The sequence below is a fragment of the Numenius arquata genome, chromosome 4, assembly GCF_964106895.1.
Source record: "Numenius arquata chromosome 4, bNumArq3.hap1.1, whole genome shotgun sequence".
In the NCBI taxonomy this organism is placed as follows: domain Eukaryota; kingdom Metazoa; phylum Chordata; class Aves; order Charadriiformes; family Scolopacidae; genus Numenius; species Numenius arquata.
Window position 1 is genome coordinate 40,029,444 of NC_133579.1, and position 23,695 is coordinate 40,053,138.

The window sequence follows — 23,695 nt, forward strand, 5'->3', positions numbered from 1 at the left end:
GAAAAATTTAATACCTAAGCATTGCTCAAGCTTCTGCAGATAAATGAAATTACAATTTTAAAAGCAAGTTGAGCTATAGGAATTTTTTGTCTTTCACACTTGGCCACGCTCTGCAGTTACTGTGTTTCATAGTAAGATATGGATTATAAATTCACTAACATATGGATACAAATAACTATCACAAAACTATGTGTGTGAAAGTGGAATCTTAGAATAAAATTTTAGGTACAGTCTCAGGGCAGAGTTGGATTTTCTGGTTTTGTAAATTGCTGCCAACAATTTTAACATTTATTTGCTGTGTGCATTTTTAGTAGGCTGTGAGAAAAATGGTCATCAAAAAGCTCCTCCTTTTTGTCGTCTTTTCAGTGTGTACTCTATAAGGTCACACTAATTAAGAAGTTGGGGAGTGTGTTAACATTCCTCCAGCAAATTTGAGAACAATACTGTGTTTACAATGCAAGGGAATCTTAGTCTGTGTGTGGATTAATATTACTTTCCAAGAACACTGTAGCCTTTGTCAGAATTGTGAAAGCTGTAAATATGCTCTGGTGTTGTATGTATGTCTTATGAAAGTATTTATCTGATTAGTCAAAATACGCAGATGGTCAGAAACACTTTCTGCTGCGTTAGTAGAATTGCTTCTGTTATAACTTGTTCTATCTATATCCCTGCTAACATGGAAATAGTTTGGGGAGAAGGAGAATGGGTAACTTCTAATCATTCCTTACCACATTTATGTTCTTACAGCACAGCTGCCAGTAGCACTTTCAATCAAGGTTTTGAAAAAGCAGGATATGTTCAAAGGCACACTTAGGTGTTCAACCATGTAATTATTTTCTTCACAGGTTTTGTGGGTTGCTTCCTTTAATGTGGTGGTGGGGGAAAGATGTGACTTTAAAGTTCTATAATTCTCTGGCATGTCAGTTCTTCTGAAATACAGAGGTCTGTAAAAGTTTTGTCTAACGGTTAATCATTGAAAAGCTGGTGGAATTAGGTGTGCCAGGACCAATTTGCCACATGTATTTAATGGGGATGGCATGACCTGTCAGCTGGAGAGCGGCTTTTGAAGTGGTCTGCGTTGTCCTTCACATTAATTTTTAGTTCTGCCAAACCCCGTCGTCTGTGTGAAGGCGAGCACGTTTGTGTACCTGCTCGGTCCTCAAGGCAGCAAGTAACTTCATGGGTTACGTGTTCTGTCTTGCACTCTGCGTCCAGATGCTCACAGGTTAATCTCTGTAGATGACCCACTACAGGCATCATGTTTATGTTTTGGCCAAGAAGTTTTATTTCCTTACTAGGACAACAAAAATGTGAGCTGTTTTAATAACTTCTAGGCACTTCTCCAGCTCGAGGATCTACTCAGTACAAGACATCTACAGAAGCTGAAATCTGTGTTCTGCTGAGCTGTGCCCCCGTTGTATTAATGGGTTTATATTTATTATTTGGCACAAAATTACTGAGGCACATAGATGCCTTTAAAATCATTGACATATGCCTGAATTGCTAGTCATTTTGTGTCTGTAAGCAGAAACATTATTCTGCTTCTCATTAAAATCACTAAATTATTTGCCTAACAGAAAAAACTAAACCAGATATAATTTTTTTAGCCTGTCTACTTCCCTGAATCTGGACTGGAGCAGGTTAGTGTAACTAACTAGTATAACTGACAGTACCATGACCTCTGGAAGGATGTTGTTATGGGGGAACAAGCAGCGGGGGGGTAACAGATTGGTTTTTAGTTGTTAATAGAATAATTCTTGTAAGCATGTCTTATTCTGGTCTGTGAATCAGTCATCGAAGTGGGAGTTGATTCACAGTTGCCAGGAAAATACGCAGCTGTGGGCTTGACATGACAGCAAAGGGTAAAAGATGAGTGATTAGAATCATTGGAGTCTTGTCTTGATTTTGTTGAAGATGAGGGAGGCAATAAATAAAAGGGGGGTCAATGACTAAAATAGGTGTTCAGCTGTGCCTGTGTGTCTTAGACCGGTATGGAGATTGGAAAGTGGTGTGATTAAATGCATGAATGTGTATGTGTCGTATGACTTGGTTTTGCTCTCAATGCTGTTTGAGGTGACTTGGAAGCTGTTTTGTAAAATGAAGAATGAGCACTATGTTCAAAGGCTGAGCTTTCCAGGCTGTAGTCATTATTTAATAATTTGTGGAATATATAAAACATTTAAGGAGACATTTGGGTCCCTGGTGTGAGAGTTTAAACCCAATTCTGACTTTTTTTTTAACACTAGAAAAGAGCATCTTTAAACACTGCTCTTTTCCAAGCACAAGCGGTGAAGGCTGGAAACAATCGGGGCATAGCTGGGATGGAACAATGTCGTTCATGTAAGGTCTGGTCCCCTCTGGAGTTCTTTGATGCCAGTGCTAGGAGGCTGTCATATTTTGCAGGTTGAGATTTCTTGGAAAGGTGATGGGCTTTCGCAGGCAGACCTGCAGCAAGGATGAGTGTGGATAGCTTTGGGATACCTTAGCAAGCCTTTCTCCAAGGTTGCAAGTTCTGTGGAACTAGACATAAAAGATCTTCCTTGTCATTTTGTTCCTTAGTTGGTATAATTTTGCCAGATTCAAGGGTATCGGACATCTTATAAATAACTCAGTTCTGCATAACATTTGGGATCTTTTAACTATCCTTTTCTCAAACTGTCTGTATTCAGGAATTATGCTGAGTTTTGAGTGGTATAGATAGTGTTAGGGTATCTCTAACTAAGACCATGATGTTTAACCAGTGTGGTAATGTGTTCAGTTTAAGTTATTATTGAAGGCTTTTTTACTGAATCAAACTACCCTGCTCAGTTCCTGCTGCCAAGCTTACTTTCACAATCAGGAGGAAGTAGGTAATTTTTTTTCTGGGGTTAAAAAACATTCTTCTAAGTCTAACTTATATGAATGTTGTGGAGTTTATAGCAATTACACTGGGCTCCTTTTGGTACTGGCCCATTGTAGAATCAACATTTGGAAATGTTCTTGTTCATGTTGACTTAATGAGTTTTCTGGAAGAAACTACCTATAAATCCTTTTCTTAGAGAAAGTTTAGAGGGGAAAAAAGTCACTTGAAAAATCAGCCTGCTTCCTGTAAACCTTTTTTTTTATTTTTAAAATATATATAGACATGATTCTATGATATAAATACACTTGTATATATGCATATCTATACATACGTGTGTGTCTATATATACACACAAACACTTAGCAGTCTCACTCTTAGTTATGAGTGACTTCCATTTTGAATGAGCAGCCGTATCCTGAACTTTATTCAAATTGATAAGTGAAGTATGGAAAATAACGAAATGTAATTTGACTGGAAAACTTAAGGTCCAATTTCAGTCTTTGAGGATGGAATTGTTTTGCTTCTATCAAGAGATGCTTCCCTGTGATCACTTTCAGGATAAGGAAGATTGTCAATTGAAGCTAATTATTCTTGTGAAATTCTGCTTGAATTCTGTAACCACAATGGTTTTAAGGACCATTTTGGATTTTGTTTCCAGGGTCTAAAGAAGATTTCCACTTGACTCATGAGATAATGCGACCTTTCTTATATCCAAATCTTTGACATCAGAAGAAAGGAAAATTTCATACTCTTGATGTCAGGTAAATTACCTAATGCTGTTGAAGGCAGACATTAAGCAGGCTGGATGGAAATGCTTAAATGAGAACAAAGGATTTGCCTGCATTCAGGTCACCTGTTCAGAAAGATTAATTGGAGCTGTGATGAATTACAGAAATGAAGACTAAATTGTTCTGATTTGATTGGAAGAAGCAGCTTCAGGGGTAGCGTGAAGTTTTGTTTCAACCTTATCTACAGAGCTTTCTCTTTGTGTGGCCACAAGTTAGAGCTGTGGTTGTATGCAAAGCCTGTGTAGTGAAAAGTGGTTTGGCATGTTACGACAGTCGGCGATTCCATCTTTCTCAGAAGTATTGCTTTCAGCCCTTTTAGCTGTGTTGTTTCTGTGTGAAAATTAGATCTTTATCCAGCTCAATTGTCTTCAATTTGAGGGCTTGGGGCATTCTTAAAATTTGTGTCAGAAGCAGGTTTATTAACACCCTGGTTTGTGGTGATGTTCTGAGGCTGCTGCTCATATCCAGGAAAGACTAAGTCAGTGTTTACCAGAAACAGGCCACTTGACTTGAGTGCTGGTGGTTCTTGCTGAAGTGTTTTGACACACTCTCTGCCACCCCTGCTACAGGGCGTTATCCTCTGGTGGAAATGTAGGTCAGTCTCAGCAGCTTCAGGGTGACTGAGTCTTCAAAACTGTTCTAATCCATGATTTAAGTAGAGAGGAGTTTTCGTGTCGGGCATAGCTGTGCCTCAGCTCTGTTACATTAACTTTATTGCAGGCTATAACTTATGGCGAATGGACAGGTAAACAATGGAGCACTGACATTTTATAGCACTGCAGCGATATTAATCAGATATCAGTAATTAAAGCCTGAGGTTTCATGAGAGGAGTTCAAATTTTCCGATTTTTCTTCTCTATCGATCTGGCATTAACTTTAGTAACCTCAACAGAAAAGAAATGTGTATTTTCAAGTCTAAGGATACCAATGCTTACTTCCCAGAGACTCCTGTATATTTTAATACAGAAGAGTGTGCTGTTTGTATTGCATCAGTAATATTAAACAGATTTATTACAAGGGCTGTGCTGTGTAGCATTTCCTCAAAACTTTGGCTCTAACCTGATTTTCAGCAAGATTTGGTTTATTCCTTTGTCAAATGTAAGTTCTGGGATGCAGTTTATTTATAACTGCAGCTTTTATTTATAACTGTTGTTTGTAGTATGCAAGATAAAAGATTGTACTAAATTTGTAAGATGACTAAATATGTTTTCCTGCCCCAATCTGTTGCTAGTACAGCTTTCAAAAATGCATTGGCACTGCATTATCGCACTGCACATACGAGCTCCGGTCTGAGCTCCACTGGGATTTCCCTACTGAGCTGCTGAGTGCACAGGAGACACTTTTGCCTGCATTCCCTCGCTGTCCTTTATCAGAGTGCTCTGGATTGTGTGCACTGGGCTAGAAAACAAGGATTTCATACGTGTTTTACTGCTGTTAATGTTTTTGAGCCACTGTAAGTTATTGGTCGTGTTCTTATGAAAGGCTGGTGGAATCTGGCAATAAAACTGGTATCAGGTGTAGCAAATCATGGCTCAGGGAGTGTCTGAGTCTATTAATTTTTGTGATTAGGTAAGCATGAGTGGCCTTGTCCTGAAAATTCCATATTTAAAAAAAAAAAAAAGTTCTGATGTTACTCATCCTCTCTTTGGTCCTCTGTGGAGAATAACCTGTTGGCGGCAGCAGAAGGGGTAGAGATCTGCCCTGCAGTATTTAGAAATTCAGCGTTTATTTCCAATGCAGTATATAACTATGACATCGTCTTTCTAGAAAATTACCTACATTTTTTTTTTTCATGTTTTGCCTCAGTGAATGAGGCTTTCCTTGTTGCGTCCCACTGCATAAACATGGTAGTGTGCAGTTGATTTCCTACAAGATCCCTACCTTGTTTGTAGCTTTTCTGGGGGTGTGATTCTTTGGCTTATGAAACAAAAGTATTTAAGAGCTATCAGGATATTAAGTCCTGTTTTATTATGTTACTTTCAGAAATTATTTAGATGACTTTGAAGGGTGTGCAAACAGATCACTGCTAACTTTGTAAATATTTGTCTTTCAAGATATGACAATATTACACATGTAGCACTCAATCTTGAGTTTTAGGAATAATTTCTAAGTAAATTGATCTATGAATACAATTTCATAGTATTGATAGAATGCCAAGCGCTATTCTGTAACAAGGTGGCTGCACAGTTGTATTTTTTAAGATAATATTTGAAGTGTTTGTGAATGTCCCAACAGTAAACTGAAAGAGATGGCATTAGGATAGCAAAGGGCAGTGTCCTGTGTTTCTAACATCTCTGCGTCTCAAGTGCCAATGGCTAGAGTCGGTAAGCCTCATTGATCTCTGGCACTGAGTAGAGCAGAGAGGTATCAGAAGAATTTCACCTTCTGAGAAATTCAGATGGAGGATCTTGAAAGATCACCTGGTAGATTTCTTCTGTCCCTGCAGTGGTTAAGTAATTATTTATTTTTTTTCTCGTTCCTTCACTGGCATGAGAGAAGAGAGAAGCTTCCAGTTCTGCCAGATAAAGAGAAGAGTTAAGAATATATGGTTTGTGGTGTTGTAGGAAGCACAAAATGAAGAATTGTCTTCTTTCCTTGCAAGACTGTGCTGAAGCAGCAATTAAAATCTGAGATTTAATGGCTTAATTTTATTTGGACAGAATTGCCTTACTTGATGTCTCTGATTATTTTTGTAATGTCTCCTGTGGACTATTTGTACCCTGCGGTGAAAGAGAAAAGAGGAAAGCAGTTTATTCAGAGGCTCTTCAGGTGCATTTGAAGTAGCATCAGGTAGTTTTCAAGTGGTTATACATAATCGACTGAATAAAATTGTCTTTGAGATTTTTTTTTTTTCCCAAACGCCTCCTTATCTAAAAGCGTGCAGAGCTTCTATATATGATTCAGTTAACACCTTCACAAAAAGTTGTGATAACCGACCTTTGGCCTTTCATTTTAAAAACTTTTGTAATGGATTTAAAACTTTTTGAAATCAGGCTACAGGGTGTTAGGGACAACAATCTGTATTTATTTTGCTGTCACTGTTCTTTAGCAATGTTATGCGCATATATGCTAGGACCAGTCCTCCTTCCTTTGCTTTTAGTCCATTAAACTTGAATTTAAGTTATGAAGGTATTTGAACCTGTTACACTGCCTTGTGCTCTTGGGGATATATGGGCCTGTGAGTAGCCGTGTAGTTATGAGGGACTGGGCCAAAATATTCTGAATATATGATGCAAAATTGCAAAAAGGTGAAATTCCGTGAAGAACGTGTATGAGCATCTTAAAGAGGTCAGAGCAGAGTCATGTCTTTATAGTCACAGAATCATAGAAGGATTTAGGTTGGAAGGGACCTTAAAGATGATTGAGTTCCAAGCCCCCTGCCATGGGCAGGGACACCTCCCACTAGACCAGGTTGCTCAAAGCACCATCCAGCCTGGCTGGGGGAGTCCTGTGCCTCCTTTGTAAAACAACTATTAGGGAAGAATACAAGGCTAATGCAGCTGAAGGTAGGGATTTCAGCGCATGAGAAGGAGTCTTGCTATAAAGAACGTTACTGTTTTGAGCGTCGGAATGAGTACATCAAGAAATGTAGACTAATTAGGCTTTTTGTCATAATCATATTTTAATAATCTGGCCTATTCTTTTTCTGTGTCTTTAGGTAATAGGGCAATAAGTCTCTGCTTGCATTTAAAATGTCTGATATTTTTGGGGAGTTTCCACAACCTAAGTAATATATGGAGTCACATTAGCTGAGAGTTTGCATAGTGAATGCCATAGATTAAGGAAAGGATGATGCATTCTGTGTGAAGTAGACATTCTCAGCTGCTGTTTGGAGTATTCATTAAATTACTGGAGATGGTATGCCTTCCTTAATATTATGCACTCAATTTTAAAACTGTTTGAGGCATGATCCAACAAAAGGAACATAATGTATTAGTAGTGAATTAAAATTCAAATTGTCCTTAATTCATACCCTATGTGTCATTCCCCTCATGGTTATATTCTGCTACTAACGTTGCATAACTCTTGGTTGAAACTAATGCTTTATTTTAAATTCAATAGTAATCTCTTTCTTGGGTAATTTGTTTTAAAAAGAAAGACAAAAAGGATTCTTAAATTAAACGTTTGTTAGCAAGGATAAAACATGAGGTTTTCATAGAAGGTTAATGCTCTAATCGCAGATGTCAACTGTTCTATTTTATTTGTCTTGTGTTCTGCAGCAATATGTTCCTGGGGGGGAAGGAGCGTATGTCAGTGTTTCCAAAACTAAAATGAGGGGGGTTTATTTGTATATATTCACAAAAATTTGTATAAATCTAGCTAAAATGTATATATAGAAAAGCAGGGGCAGGGTGGTCCCAAAAATTCCTGTATGCCTTCCTCTTAGTGTTAAAAAAGTCCCCCTTCAAAGATAGATCTTAAATGTTTTGATATATTTATACTTCAGACTGCATAATGGTTTATAAACATGGTAGTCCTTGATCACTTGGCTGGCTTTTGTTATACCAGTTCATTGATTTGAGCTAGTAAAATAAAATCTTCTTGTAAAACTGCAAAAAAAGGCAAGACTGTAGATGAGAGATGTCATGTTACAATAGTAGATCCTGTGGCCACCCCAGCAAGATATTCCTGGTGAATGGCATATTGCTATTGCTTCTCACAGAGAGCTGCTAACGGGCTTCTCTCAACTTTTTTTACAAATATTCTGCCAAAAAGTAAAGGAACAATTGGTGGATTGGATTTGTATTACTACTGTAGCTGAAGGCCTACAATCAGACGCATTTTCTGATCTAGGGAGTGGTGCAACAATGGGAATAAAACATTGAGAATTTGGTTTTTAAAGTAGCAAAATAGGTTAAACAAGTGACAAACATGGGAGGGGAGGAATTATTTGGGTTATGACTTTTTTCATCTGAAATTCATAACATTTTTGTGAATAGCTATTTTATTTTTGAAGTGATACCACAGAAATAACTTTATTGGTTGGTATGCTTTGCAAGTTTTGGTTTGTTTTTTTTTTTTTTTTTAAAACATAGGGGTATATGGCTGCTTTCCCTAAAGATTTTATGATGTTCACTTCTGTGTGGTGAATAATTAAATTTGGGTATAATTATTGAAGATAGATAGTGCCTGATCCTACTGCTTCAATTCCCAGAAATGAAACATCATTCCACAGAAGCTCTTTCAGATATTTCTTCAGTTGTACCTGGACTTACTGTTCTTTTCTGGGATTTTGGTTCACATTGGGCTTTTGTTATCATGTCAGAGCTAAAACGCCTATGTGTTCCAGGAGCTGCTCTCACTTAAAAGAGCTCTGGCTAACCAAGTTATCCCGCAAATAAAATATTCATGCTGGAAGCCCAGTTTTGGCTGATGTTCCTGGTGTCACCAGTTTTTCCAAAGGGGAAAAAAAGGGTGGGGATAAATGGTCCTGTATTGGTCCTGTATTGGCAGGTTGTTCCTTCAGTATTGTTCTTATATGTTTAGGGTAGAGGATATGCACTACATACTTCTCAAGCCTTCAGGCAGGGCCCTGCAGTTAAGGTGATAGACACAAATACTTGTTAGCATATTTTAATAGCATTTAGATCAGGTTACATTAGAGTGAAATGACTCAATAGTTTGGGACCTAATGAAAGCTTTTTTGTTGGAATTAAGTTCCATTGAATATGCTCCATTGAATATGTTTCTTTTGCTGCTTCAGTATTTTCCTTGTGTTTGAGATCTGTATATATCTCTAGCTTTGATTCTTAAAGGATTTAGTACCATCAAATCTTACATAAGTTTCTGTGTGTTGTTTTAAATATGCAGGAAGAAGAGATCTGTGCAGAGAACACTAAAATTTGCGTGGTTATTTTTTTAGAGCAGAATTGTATTTTCAGAATTAAGAGTATTTTTGTACAGCGTGTTGATTTTTTTTTTTCTAGGAGATACTGAAAATAGTGTTGCAGAGTTTTAGATGTTGGGTGCATGTGGGGTTACTTGGAGTGTGTGTCTATTTTGCATACATGTCCTCTATATCCTGTTAGCATGAAAGACCGCAGGTTTAGCTCTCCTAACTTGGGAATGTGAATATAATTCTTTTCTAATTTGATGAACCTTTGTAGCACTTCCAACATATATACAATGAGGAGAAAAAAACCCTCTCTTTGTGTAATACAAACACATCAAATTATGAAATCTACTTAACTCACCAGTATTATAAGTAGCATACATGTAGTCTGGGCTTTTTCCAAATATCAACTGTGTACAGAATTCTTTACCTCTTTTAGTTATTTTTTGGGTTTGTTCTATATATACTTTTTATTGCATTTACTTCCTAGTTTGAGTTTGCCATTTCTTGTCTTGTGTGTCCCTCTCCCTGCACCCTCTGTCCCCGTTACAGCACAAGGGTTTCCCCCTTGCCCTCTGAGGGAATGCAGACCAAAATTAGGGGCTTGGATTAGTGTATCTGAACATGCTACTCTTCACAAAACAAGAGTAGTAGAAATAAATAACCTGTTACCATCTCTGTGTGTTAGCAGTATGGATGTCTCTTTCACTTCTAGAATTGGTTATTGGGTTGAGGTTCTCCTTTTTAGTGGTAGGATGGAAAACATAGATGTATACATAAAAGTCAGGGTGTTTTTTAGGTAAAAATATAAATCTGTCCACCGTTTGCTTCTTTGTCATACTTCGCATACAGTTGATATATCATGAATGTCAGTACTGATACTCAGAAATAAACCCCACAGTTGCAGTTCTAACTGAAGGCTTGACCTTTACCAATATATGCCTTTTTTTGGTTACAGGTGTAAAACGAAGGTGTATGCAGACAACCTTCCTACAACAAGCGTTGTCATTGTTTTTCACAATGAGGCTTGGAGCACACTTCTACGAACTGTTCATAGTGTGATAAACCGGTCACCACGTCACATGCTGGAAGAAATCGTCCTTGTTGATGATGCCAGTGAAAGAGGTAATGATGATGTCGATGCCTTAGCTTGCTGCCCTTTTTACTTCAAAAATTGAGACTGACGTTCTTCGGGCTTAGCTCTTCTCAGCAAAACACAGTAGCTGGGGCAGGGCATGGCAGAGCAATGAGCAATGCCCATTTTGAAATGCAGGCAGGCCATTCTCCACTGAAAACTAGTCTATCTGTTTGTTAACTTTTCTGTTGACAGTGTAGAGTTTGTGTTTGCTAGTGGGTTTATCCTGTTACAGTTTTCATGTTTTGCGTTTAGAATTTTAGCACATTCCTAAAGCTTGAGGGCATTTGAATCACATGGTGAATAATAGTACAGGCAACTGTTCCTCTCATACACCCAAATTTATTATCACTACCACCATGAAACTTGGTGCTCAGAGGGATTAATTTTGATTCCTGGGAAGTTGAAACTCAGTGTCTATGCTGTAAGAGATTTCCCTTTTTAATAACTAGTGCTCTAGATGAAAACTCCATGCTACAGAATGAAACTTTCCATGTGTAATGAAATTAATAGACAAAACTTAAGCTGATTTTTTTTTCCTTAAAATAAAATAACTTCAGTTAGATTTTACTCTTTTCATATTTTTTGTAAATTACAATATAGTATAAAAGAAATAATAATCTAGGCAATAATTGATATTTCATTTTGGTTAATAGTTGGTATTTGGCTTACTTGTTGCTTAATCTTCCTTGGTGGTATGGGTTATAAAATGTAACTTGAGGGATATTTTTTTCCTTGTATTTGTAAATGGAGATGAGAGGTTATTTATATTTTTTTTTCATTTAAAACACTTCTATATTTTTATATTGAATCACCCATTTTTTAATAGTTCTACATTGAAAGTTTTCCAATAGGGCTAACAGCTAGTAGGCCACTAGAAAAAAAGCCTTGGCAGCCACCAGTTGTAGGCAGGAATCTATATCAGCAGGGATTCCCATTCGCTAGTCATGGAAGGATCCATCATGCTGACATTTCTGCCTGATGCTTCTGATTCCAGTGCTGCAAAATCCATATTCTGCTGCTTATAGTAATTCCAACTTCAGAGAATACGGGTGACTTGTCCAAACAAGATCTATCTATGAAGACAGACACTGGATTTCAGATCATATGGTCTAAATAGCATTAGGGTGCATGGATTAGAAAGCTTAATGGGAGGTTTTATGATAGTAACCATTGCAACGGTTAGCAGGAGTTTTTGTAGCTGAAGAACTTTAGGAGTGGATTTTTGCACTTCTTTTCTAATGTGGTAGAAAATATGAGTTTCTTCTTCAGGCTGCATGTGTGTGTGATGCCTTAGCATATTATCTGACCTATTTCAAACTACGTATGTCTAGAGCACAGCTGATTGTGGAGTAGCTGAGTAGACTAAAGAAAGATGGTGTCGGCTTAACTGAGCTGTATCCAACCTGTTTTCCTAAGGAAGCACTTAGGAAAGTGCTCTCCGGTTGTGTTTGCACTTGTGTTTGAACTTGTCTGTGTTCCTTTCCTCTCTTGGGCACCCTCACTTGCTTATGCTTTCTTACCTGGTACTAACTTTAGCTGCTTCAGCCAATTTCAGTGCAATTTGGAAGAAAGGATAGAAGCCTTAAATACAATTACGCTCTGGCAGCAGAGGAGGAATGCCTATGCAAAGGGCAAGGCTACCACATAAATGTGTTTCAGATCAGATGAAGGGTGATTAGCTTTTGCTTTTAGAAAGGTACAAGATCAAATTTTCCCTGTTTTCACTTGTGGGGAATTGTAATTATGCTGCACAATTTCTTGTAGTTTTTCAACCCTTATGTAAAAATTCCAGATTTATTTCTTGTTCTAATGCATGTGAAACAGCTCACCTCTCGGCGTTGGTCACGGGGAACTATCTTCTCTCTAACACAGATACTGACATTTAGAGGCTGAGTGCCTATTGTAGGTTATTGTACAGGTATATGGTTCCTTAATGGAAAGAAGACAGTACAATTGTTTGAGTTAGCTTTTGTGCACAGGCTCTTGTGAGGAAAACAAAGTTTATTGCAAGTGTGCTCTGTTTCATCTGTTGAAACAGTCCTTGGCACTAATTCAAATCACTACTAATGATTGATTGTGACAGGTTACCTTTCAATATGTCCTAGAAATAGAGCAACCTAATATTAAAATAGTGTAGACATATTTCTTATGTTTTACCTCTTCAATTTCTGATTTAGAAAAAATCAATTTTAACATAGCAATATCCATGTCCTCACTATGAAGTGGAATTATAGCCCAGTTAAAGCATGTGGCTTTCTCTAGATATCTTTTTTATTTCTGCGTTTGGGTTCGGTAATATAAGCAAGGTAACTTAATTCCAGGCTGAAAAATATAGCATTTCAGACTTTTTTTGGTGGTGTTATTGAATCTGTTCCAATACTTAGTTTTGAAATTTGTGATCTTCATTTCAGATCACTCGGGTATCTTTTACTTGTCGTTATTTTCAACAATTACTAAAGATTTTTTTGTGTTTTGTTTTCCTAAAACTTGTTATGGTTCCAGCAAGCATGCTTTTACATTAAACAAAATGGAAGGGTATAATGCCTGAAAATTTTGAAGGGTTTAGCATACGCTACTTAAGCATTCTGTTTGTGTTGAACTAAACCAGCAGACTTTTCCAGAAAAAGAAAATGTTCAGCCTGAGTATTGTATTTCGAATTCTAGCATCAGAGTCAATTTAATTGGAATAAAGTAAGTATTCAGTCTGCCTGAAGCACACTTTGTACCTGCTAGTGTCATGCTCTTAGAAGAATTAATTTGCATAATATCACACACTTATTTACACTGAAAAGAAAAGCTTTGGAGAAACAAGACATACCTGTAATATCGTTCTCTAGTTACTGATCAGAATTGCATATTTTAAGTGTTGATCTCTGGTAACTATTAAAAAAAAAAAAAAAACACCTAAAAAAACCCCCAAACATTAACAGGAGAAATCAGGATTAGTCAGTACTTAAAACTAGCTCAGCACCGAATGGCCAAGCATGGTAGGCAGATTGCATCAGGATAGAATACACTCAGAGAAGTTAGTTATACAGAAACAGATTAAAACAATGTAAGCAAAACTAAATTCCTGCCAACAATGTCTTATAAAAGTATTCACGCTTCTTGAAACTGTTTGCATTCTTATATGTGATACATCTGTGTTTTATTGTATTTCAATTTTAAAAAAATGGTTTGAAACTTAGTTTTACATTTATATCCATATAAATGTGACTCAGTAATAGAATTGGCAAAGTATTTTTCAACTTATGCACTTACTTGACTTGAACTGAATATATTTGCTTTTTTGGCTTTCTTAGTTCTGCTACTGCCACAGAAGATGCTCTTTAAACTGTCTATAGTCTTAGGTAAAAATATGCACCCTTTTGACACAGAAAAGTTTGAAAGCAATGGAGAGCAGAAAGTTAAATGAAACTAAATACACGAATTATTGTTCCCAAGGAAAAGTATTTGTTGTTTTCGGTTTTGGTTGGTTTTTTTTATATATTATAAAAAACTCAGTCTGTTTGAAGAAGTGTATGAGGCAGTGCTAAAAATTTTCTCAGCTGTCATCCTGGGTCACTCATTAACAACTAACTCTATAATGCATAAAACTTTTCATTTGAGTGTTTAATATAGGATTTTGTATAAATATGACCAATAGGTTTGTATAGAAAATCATCTCTACAGCTTGATTCTGGCATTTCTTGTAGGCCAAAATGCATTGCATGCATTAAAATACTTGGAAAATACTGTGGGTTTTTTTTCCTAAAAAAAAAAAAAGCAAGTCTTGCCTTACAAGAAACTATTACCAGTTTCTGGATCGATGGCTAGTCCAAACCTCTAAACCCTTGCTACTTGAGCTAAGAGAGGGGATTGTGAGGGATGTGTATTGCTCTAAGAGACAGTGCTCTGAAGGGAAAATACACTGCTTAGATTTGAATATTTAAACCCTAACTGCTGGTAGCAGAGAAACACCAGAAATCTTGATGCCTGAGTTACCTTCCATGCCTTTGTAGGCGCAAGACATCAAGCTTTACCTTTTTGCTTATTTTGCTGAAATTGTAGTAGTATTTTAAGGGCACAGTTACTGAGTGTCTGGCACAGTGTTTTGTTCCTGGGAATATTCCTTCTGACGTTTTCAACAACATGGTAGTTAATAATATTTTTATGGACATGGTTAAACATGGGAGAAGGACTGTTCTTAACCCTATTCCCTCAATAGTGAAAATGCTGCACACATCTCTGTGATTGTTTCTTAGAGGAAAAACTTTGAAAAGTTCTTGAAAAGATAAATTGAAAATTGAAGTAGTTCACAGAGAAAATGTAGGTAGGTCTTAAGATTATTATATGCAATATGTTGACCGTGACTTTCTGTAATGTAACGTTCTGTTTTATGCTAGTTCTTGACTGGCTGCAGTTGTATCATTGAAATCTTGAATCTCGTTCTCCTGGCAGAACTTTACCATTCTGTTAATGTAACTGAGCATTCAAGGACCAATGTCACAGCCCATAATCATTCAGCTTTAAGTGGTTAGAACGACTTTAGAAGCTTTTAATCAGCACAACACCTGAAACATGCAGAGGAACATGCTGGTTTGTGTCACTTGTTCATGAGGTGGTCAGCATGGAGAGAAACACTTCAATGTTGTGTTCTCTTTGTGTATATCATGAAAGCCATATACATTAAAACTATAAAAGTTACCATGATACTAGTTCTTTTAGTGACTTTGGGAAGCTACGCTGTAAAGAAATGAGTTTATATTTGCTATACACTCAGTCAGCCAAATTGTCTGTGATCAACCCCAAAAGGGCTGCAAAATGTTCAGACATGTACACTTGCTTTGTACTAATAAACATTTATTCATTTGAGTCTCTTAATATGCAAAATAAGACTTAACTTGCTTTGAGTTTCTCTGGAGACATATAGTTAAGATTTATCAAACTCTTAGGCTCTTCTAGAACAGTTCAGCTTTCAAGATGTGTCAGAATTTATTTCTGTAGGTTTTAGTGACAGTCCAACAATGCACAGAAAAAAAATGAGGTGGTAATTAGAACTCATTCATCCGGAGCAGTGGTAAGGAATGGTAATCACCCTCAGGTCAGCTCTGCCTCTTGAGATTTACAAAACAGCCACTAAGAGTTCATGCCGTGGTTTTCCCCCCCACCTCCTCCAGTGTCATGCTTATTTTTGTATGAGGTAGTTACTATCTTACGCTAAATCCTACTACAGGCTTTGCACTATTGTAGTACAGCTCCCATGTGTTTTGAGTGTATAATCTGATATATTCTGTAGCTGTATTATAGACTATTTTGCCTTTTTTACAGATTTGAAATCTGCAAGTTATTGCAGAAGTCTGTTTCTGTGATTGTCAATTGCATTCTCCCTCAATTCTTTGTTCTTCCTGTGGCATCATCCATCATAGTCTAATTTTTCATGACGGACAAAAACTGTGCCTGGCAATGGGAAATTTGTTAATTTGGCAGCTCTTTATAATACAAGTAATTTTGAGTCTCTAGGCATATGGTAGTCAGCTATGACTCTTCTATTTTCAATTATTTGTTCCTCAGCTAAACTGAGGTTTGTTAGTGTTACAGACACTCATTTATGTGTAGCTGATTGGCTTTATTTTTGTTTTTAGGTGTTATAGTGATAATTTAATAGAAAAAAATATTAGCCTGACAAATGTAGAGAAAGCACAATTGAAAAACGTATTTGATCATGTTTTACCCTGCTTGCAAAGAAATTATCTGTAAGTTACATTCCTGTAGGAAATAACTCATTATGTTAAGCTTCTTGGATCATTTTCTGTATTTTCTCGGTAGAGAAGTGTTATGGCCAAGAACACTTATGCATATGTTTTTGAAAGTAAGAGTTGCATCTACTCCATAATACTTGCCTATCCCATCTGGTTTCTGTCTAAGCATTCTACACCCTCTTCATTTTTGTGTTTCCCATAATGAAGAAAGGAGGAGGAGGAGGAGGAACTTCCTGCTCTGGCAAGTGAAACACATGGAGATGTGGAAGGGCATATTGTGAAGTATAGAATAAGCAGCAGAGGAACCTAGCTGAGAAAGTAGGAAAAGGATAGAAAAGAAATGAGGAACTGCCTCTAATTCAAGTTTCTCATTAAAAACAACAAAAAAACCCAAACCAAAACTGAACTCTGTAACTGACAGTTTCCATGGTTTTGATCATTCTTTTGCAGACTTCTTAAAAAGACCGCTGGAGAATTATGTGAAAAAATTAAAAGTACCTGTTCATGTGATTCGAATGGAACAGCGTTCTGGATTGATCAGAGCCAGATTAAAGGGGGCTGCTGCTTCTAAAGGCCAGGTCATCACCTTCCTAGATGCTCATTGTGAATGTACAGTAGGCTGGCTTGAACCGCTGCTGGCAAGGATCAAAGCTGACAGGTAATTATCCATCTATCAGTCCATGTTGATTTTTCCGGTTATTAAGAAATGTTCCAAGTATTACAATATAGCCTACGAGCAAATACCTACTTTCTGAAGGAGTGGATAAGTTATATACTTCTCAGTTGTGTAAGGATAAAAGGCTAATTCAGTACAACTTCTAAAAAGTAAAACTTGGTTTAAAATGAATCTTATATTAGGATGCATGAGATAATGTGTTAAACAGCTTATTAAATAGACTAGATATTAAGTATGGTGTTACATCTCTGTTTTGTTCCTATGGTTATAGATAAAAATCACTTTTAAAATTTAATGTTACAAAGTACAGCATTACATGATGAAATACCTGCAAGTAATAATCTTTATTGAGAAATGTGCTTAGACATAATACTAACGTTTTAGTTACCATCAACATGTTTTTGTGGGACTATGATACGCAAATTGTTACAACTTGTGCAAATGGCCCAACTAATTAAATCCTTTGAATTTAGTTGCAAGCCTTGAATCTTTTTACAGAGATTTCTGTTAGAAGCAGCCTACTTGAGGACGGTTATTTAAGTGTCTTTACGTGATTAGAATTAGTTTCTGTGAGTATATACTTCAATGTCAGGACAGTGACAAGGAAGCCCCTTTCTGTGGACTTCGATGCAGTACTTTGTTAACAATGGCTATTGTTTCTTAGTACTGAGGGCATATAAGAATACTTCTTCAGAGCTAATGACTGAGTTTTAATTTCAAAACATGAAAGTTGCTTTCAAAACACTTAACTAGAAATGAAAGTTCTTATTTTCTATACAATCACTGTGTAGCATTGAGAAAGCTATGATCAATTTTTTCCATCTGCAGAGGGATGAATATTTATTACTAGTAATAATGCAAATACTATTTTAAAAAAAGAGCTAGTATAGCCAAAATTGCATCAGAAAAACACAATTTCCCTTAAATGAATTAACAAGACAGAATTTGAATATGTTCCGTCGTAACAAATCTATTGAGTACTGTTGATTAGAGATGCTATTTGAAAATTAAATCGTATGTGTTAAAAGGGAAAAAAAAAAAAACCCAAACAAACCCAACCTTTTTTGATACTTTAACTAATAGGTTTTGCTTCTTTCCTCTTTCTAGGAGAACAGTAGTGTGTCCCATCATTGACGTAATTAGCGATGACACCTTTGAATACATGGCAGGTTCTGATATGACCTATGGTGGATTCAACTGGAAATTGAATTTTCGTTGGTATCCTGTTCCTCAGAGAGAGATGGATCGGCGGAAAGGAGATCGAACCCTTCCTGTTCGGTAATGAGAAATTATTAAATTGGTTAAGATATTCACCTGATGTTTACTTATCTTTTCTAGGTTAATCTTGTAATTAATGAATTGTGTTGTAGCATCATTTTTGTCTAGTTGAAGGAACAGCATAGACATTTTTACATGGATTGTTTGTTGTAAACTCTTGGTAGCAGTGAAGGAAGCAATCAGCTTGTCACTTTAGAAATGTTTTTATGTCAATTACTGGCTAATTACTAGCTTTTACTAACTTTTATACTGATGCATGTGTTTTTATTAAAGCTTATTTTTATATTTTTTTGTTGAGCCTTATTTTTATCTTTTAACAAAGTAAATAACATTTTGAAAAGGTGTATCAATTTTTGACATGTATATATTTGAGTGCATACACATATAAACTTAATGTCTTCAAAGTGCGTAGATGGGAGGCAAATTTTTTACTTGGATGTCATGTAGATATTATGACAAAGGTAATGAGAAACACAGATGTGTGTAATGTGTACTTTTTAACAGTTGCAAACTTATATTTTCTGGCCTTGCTGTTCTGGGAAGTGGGCGGTATTTACTTACCATAAACCTGAGGATATGGCCTTTACTCTTTTTTGTTTGTTTTTAATTTAAGAAATCCAGAGGTCTTCTCAGGATATGGGTAATTGTATTCCTCCCCATGCCCCCGCATTTTGTTTTTTAGGGGGGAAAAAGCCACATAAATCTTTAGTTAGGTTGTGACCTAGCTTGCATTTTATGTATCTTTTGGAAAAAGCCCGAAGTGTTTCGGGAACATTGCTATTGTAGAAAATAATTTATGCTAAAAGTATAAATAATTTGTATATTTGAACTACAAAGTTATATCGTCAACCTAATACATAATTTACCTATTGTATATAGTTATTGACTAAAAAAAATGGAAATTTGGGAGATCTTGCTAAAGTTAGGAAAAACTAGCACAGTATTGTGGGGGTTTTTTCTACCAATAAGGAATTTGTAAAGAAAATCTGTGCATACAAAATCTGACTGTACAATTTTCTTGTATGAAGCAATAATAGTGAAGGCAAGCAGGCCATTTCATGGTCTCCCATAACGTTTTCAAGAGTAGTTGCTAGGAATATAAATTTCCTGTAAGAAACTGATTTCTCTTTTATGAGTTACCAGCACGGGAGGCAGAAGTCGTCTTTGCAGGAATGGCCGCAGCTTTCTAGGGGCTTTTTCTCTGTCTGGATTCCAATTTGAAGTGAGACAATAAGGAGAACTGTCACTAACTGGTTCCATCTCTGGAAAATTTTGAGCTAGCAAGTACATCAATAGTAACTAAATTAGGTTGGAAGCCTATTGAGAAGGAAGATGTTATGAACCTGGGAAATAAAAAGCCATTTTGTCAGTGTAAGCGTGAAATGTATTTAAATATATGTTTTCATAGTGACTCATCCTTATTTTTTGTCTTTTTTTTTTTTTTTGGTCTTTCCAGGACACCTACCATGGCAGGAGGTCTTTTTTCAATAGACAGAGATTATTTTCAGGAAATTGGAACATATGATGCTGGAATGGATATTTGGGGTGGAGAAAACTTAGAAATTTCTTTCAGGGTAGGTGAAACTCTTCTCTCTTCAGTGGTTTATTATTCAGGACAGTGCATCCTGAGTTCTGTAAAATACTTATCTACTGCCTCTGTCAGTGTCCTTTCCTGTTGCAGTTAGGACTTCGCTTGCTGTCAAGTTCCTCTGACAGAGATAGGCAAAGACTGTATCTGCCAGTGAAAGGTGCATGGGGAATAGTTGGCAGAGCCTTGTGATTGAAAGACTGGGATGGTCATTCTGAAGGATGAATGAATGCATGTGTGCTAAAAGGAGTTCAGTTAGAAAAGCTAATTGGGGAGCATAAGTTAAGGGTGATGTCATCTGTGTGTGGTTTAATGTGTCGGTGAAACGTGAGCAGCTCCGTTAAAAACTCTCTTCTTGCTGTTCTCTAGCATAATGATTGCATGTGTTCATTTGGATGTGGACCTAACCAGCACTCTTCTCACTTTCATTCCTACCAAATAGCACTGTTTCCTTTTGGTTTACTCATTCACTCAGCCTATATAAGTGTATACTTCTGAAATAGTTCAGCTTTCTGAATCTGCCATATTTAGAGTTCCAAAATAAAACTGAAAGTATTTTCAGAAACTGTACTTGGGAAGTGAATGGGTGTTTTTTTCATGGAGGTTCTATTTTATAATGGACTTTTTTGGACAGAGCACTTCCTGTTACTTCCCTATGATTCATGTGATCCTCTTCCTTTGCTGTCAGCTTGTTCCGTTCTCTAAAGCACCCTCTTGCTGATGCATTACTGCTGTGAGGCCTGACGTACTCTCTTACGCTGCCTTACTCAGGCTTGTGAGCATCTTTGTGTTGAGCAGGAAACAGGCAGCATGTATTTGTTCTAGACCTCAACTAATGTTGTTTCTCCAACTTGAACAGAAGTGATTAACATTTTTAACATTTTTTGAAATGACTTGGAGCTATGCAATAGTTGTTCTGTTTCTTTCAGATTTGGCAGTGTGGTGGCACTTTGGAAATTGTAACTTGTTCACATGTCGGGCATGTGTTCAGAAAAGCAACACCATACACTTTTCCAGGAGGTACAGGGCAGATAATCAACAAAAACAACAGGCGGCTTGCAGAAGTCTGGATGGATGAATTCAAAAACTTTTTTTACATCATTTCCCCAGGTGAGCAAGTCTTTGGTTCTAAGAAATACCTATTAAGAATTAAAATACTATTACTACTGGGAAAGAATATGAGCATTTAAATAAAAATATTACTGCTTTGAAGTTTGTAAGACAAAGCTCACGTAAGATGTACAAAAAGGAAGGTCTTAATTGAAAAATAATTTTGTTAGCTGGAGATGTGCCCTGAAGTATTTTTCTTTTTTTCTTTTTTTAAATGTGAACATGATTTATGACTGAGCTGCTTATGCAAGAGAATTAAAGCTCAGTAGAATGTCAAAGTGCTCAACTGTAGTGCTGAAAACTGGCCATCCAAATACATCTCATAATGTGCTGGAGTTTGGCCTCTGGCTTTGGTATTGTAGACATTCCATGTTGAGTAAGTCAGAAGTGGCTTAAGTATAGCAGGAGTGGCAAAAGGTAACATCTTTTGGCTTGGTAGTGTTTGCACTTCACTATATAGGAGCAAACTGCCAGTATACTTGACTGTGATATTTATTATGTTTCTTAAAATGCATGTTAACAAAACAAGAGGATGTAAAATAGGAGAGCAAATTTCCTATGAACTCAAACTTTCTGAAAAAAAAAAAAAAATCTGGAAAAGAAAGGAAGCCTGGGAAACACTGAATAATTACTTTCCACTAAAGGATATTTTTTTTTGTTGTTTAAAAAGCCAACCAACCAAAAAAAAAAGAGACTAACTTTGGGTAACAATGGACATCCTTTCCTACATACATGAGACATTAGAGACATCCAGTTTAAGTACTAAGTCATAGTTCTATATGCCATGTCTGCTTTTCCAAAGACTTATCTTTAAAACTAGTATTTGTTTATGAATCACTTATTAAGCGTGCGTTTGTATTGAAATTTAAAAGCTGTAATACATTGTAGTATGACTCTGAACAGTGTCAAATTTTAGATTACACGTTTTAAGAATACTGACTGTGTGGATTTGTGGTGGTTTTTTTGTCTTAAGAGAATGCATCACTCAAGACTGTAGGATTTTTTAACTAAAAAAATAATTCTTGCAACTACTCAAAGCTTTTTAGGTGAAATCAGAAGCTTAACAGTTACTCCGTTGTGTTGTTATTAATGAAGCATTATGAATTCAAACATGACATGTATAGATATATCATTCAGAAAAGTTGTATATAAATAATTGCAATCATTTTTGGTTGAGATTCCTTTTATGCATCCATGTCAAGATAGATTTTAAAATGTACTAAGTGGCTGGAACACCTGACTGTAAAAATAACCTAATTCTTAAAAACAAATGTAAATTAATGAACACCATGATAAGGCTATGTTACTTTATATATAATCTCTATAGAACTTTCATTTCATGTGATAACAGTAAGCTACAAAAGGAGCTATACTGTTGGAATTTTGTAGCATTGTTTTTTCGATAGGACTTTCTTTCATAGCTTTGCAGTATTGTGTGATATGCATGCATTCTCCTGTTGGAGAAAATGAATGAAAGAAATTTAATTTAAAAAAGAATACCTTAAAAAAACTTGAAATGGTGAAAGTAACTTAAGCAATTACCTATAACTGCACTGTATATCTTCGCTTCTTTCAAAAGATGTATGTCTGCATGATTTGTGTGCTAATAGCCTGAATGATTGGTGGATAGGGACGTGTTCTCCCATGGAGAGAGATGCTCCTCTTAGAGCATCTGCACCTACTGACTGGCACACAATCTCATTTGTGTACCCATATATCTACTGACACTGCACTAAAGTTTGATGCTAGAATTTCCAAGTGTTTCAAGAATAGGATCATATAGTTCCTGAATAAATTGGGGTTATTCTGAAATTGGTTTGTTGCCTGGGGCTGTGAAGAGACTACTGTGGTTCATTCCTAGCTTATAATACCTATTGTTCAGAGAATGAACACAGAAATGTACTTGGTGCTGCTCATGCTTATTACCTCCCAAATCTATTTAAGTTGTGCGAGCCAGTAGGTATTAACTAGAAAGGGTTACTATTTTGGGAAGTTCACAAACACCTTACAGTTGTTACTTTGGTATCTCCAATCTTATCAGAATTCTGCAGATCCTGATTTTACCTGTTGACAGCAAATAACATCAACGTATATTTCAGTAAGTTTTTCTGGCCAATAGTGGTCTTAGGAACTAGGTGAATCTCTGCTACATTGGCTGATTTAGCCATACTTGGCTTTTCCAGGTGTCCTTCTCGTATAAAAACTTAAATGCTTAGTTCCTGCAGAATGATGGTGTAGTGACCCCCTGGCAGACTGGAGTATGCCGCCTGTGAAACTCTTTGCTAGTACAATGTGTACTTTAAATATTGCTGTGACAGCAGCATGAGTTCTTGCAAGGAGCGAGGTGAGAATTTTTTAGCTGATGGTGGTTTGCAAGCCTGGGTGCTGATGAGCAAGGAAAACAGGCAATCCTGTGCAGCCAGGTTCTTTTCTTGTTAGTTGACATGGATGAGAAAATTGGATTTTGAAGGAGGTAATATACTGGCAGGCATCATTGAGCCTAGCTAACAAGAAATGTTTCCTACTTTATATCCTCTTTCTTCTGCTCCCCTAAGATAGTGAATCACAGAGAGATTGGTCCAGGAAAGCAAACCTAAGATTCTCAAGTAGCTTTCCCACTTCATGTAATCTATGTTGTCTGGAAAAAAAGGCTTACTGCTTGAATGGTAGGAACTCGAGAGACTTTTTACTATTGATGTGA

At 36.5% G+C, this 23,695-nt stretch overlaps 1 protein-coding gene across 2 annotated transcripts in view; it reads left to right on the forward strand.

Annotated features, from left to right (window-relative positions):
- Positions 1-23,695, forward strand: part of GALNT1 (polypeptide N-acetylgalactosaminyltransferase 1) — a 43,318-nt gene that overhangs the window by 9,117 nt on the left and 10,506 nt on the right. For both annotated transcript variants that reach the window (XM_074146959.1, XM_074146960.1), the window contains exons 3-7: positions 10,422-10,588; positions 16,793-17,000; positions 18,126-18,296; positions 19,753-19,870; positions 20,814-20,994. In XM_074146959.1, coding sequence (XP_074003060.1) covers positions 10,422-10,588; positions 16,793-17,000; positions 18,126-18,296; positions 19,753-19,870; positions 20,814-20,994 — 845 coding nt within the window. The remainder of the gene's footprint in view (positions 1-10,421; positions 10,589-16,792; positions 17,001-18,125; positions 18,297-19,752; positions 19,871-20,813; positions 20,995-23,695) is intronic.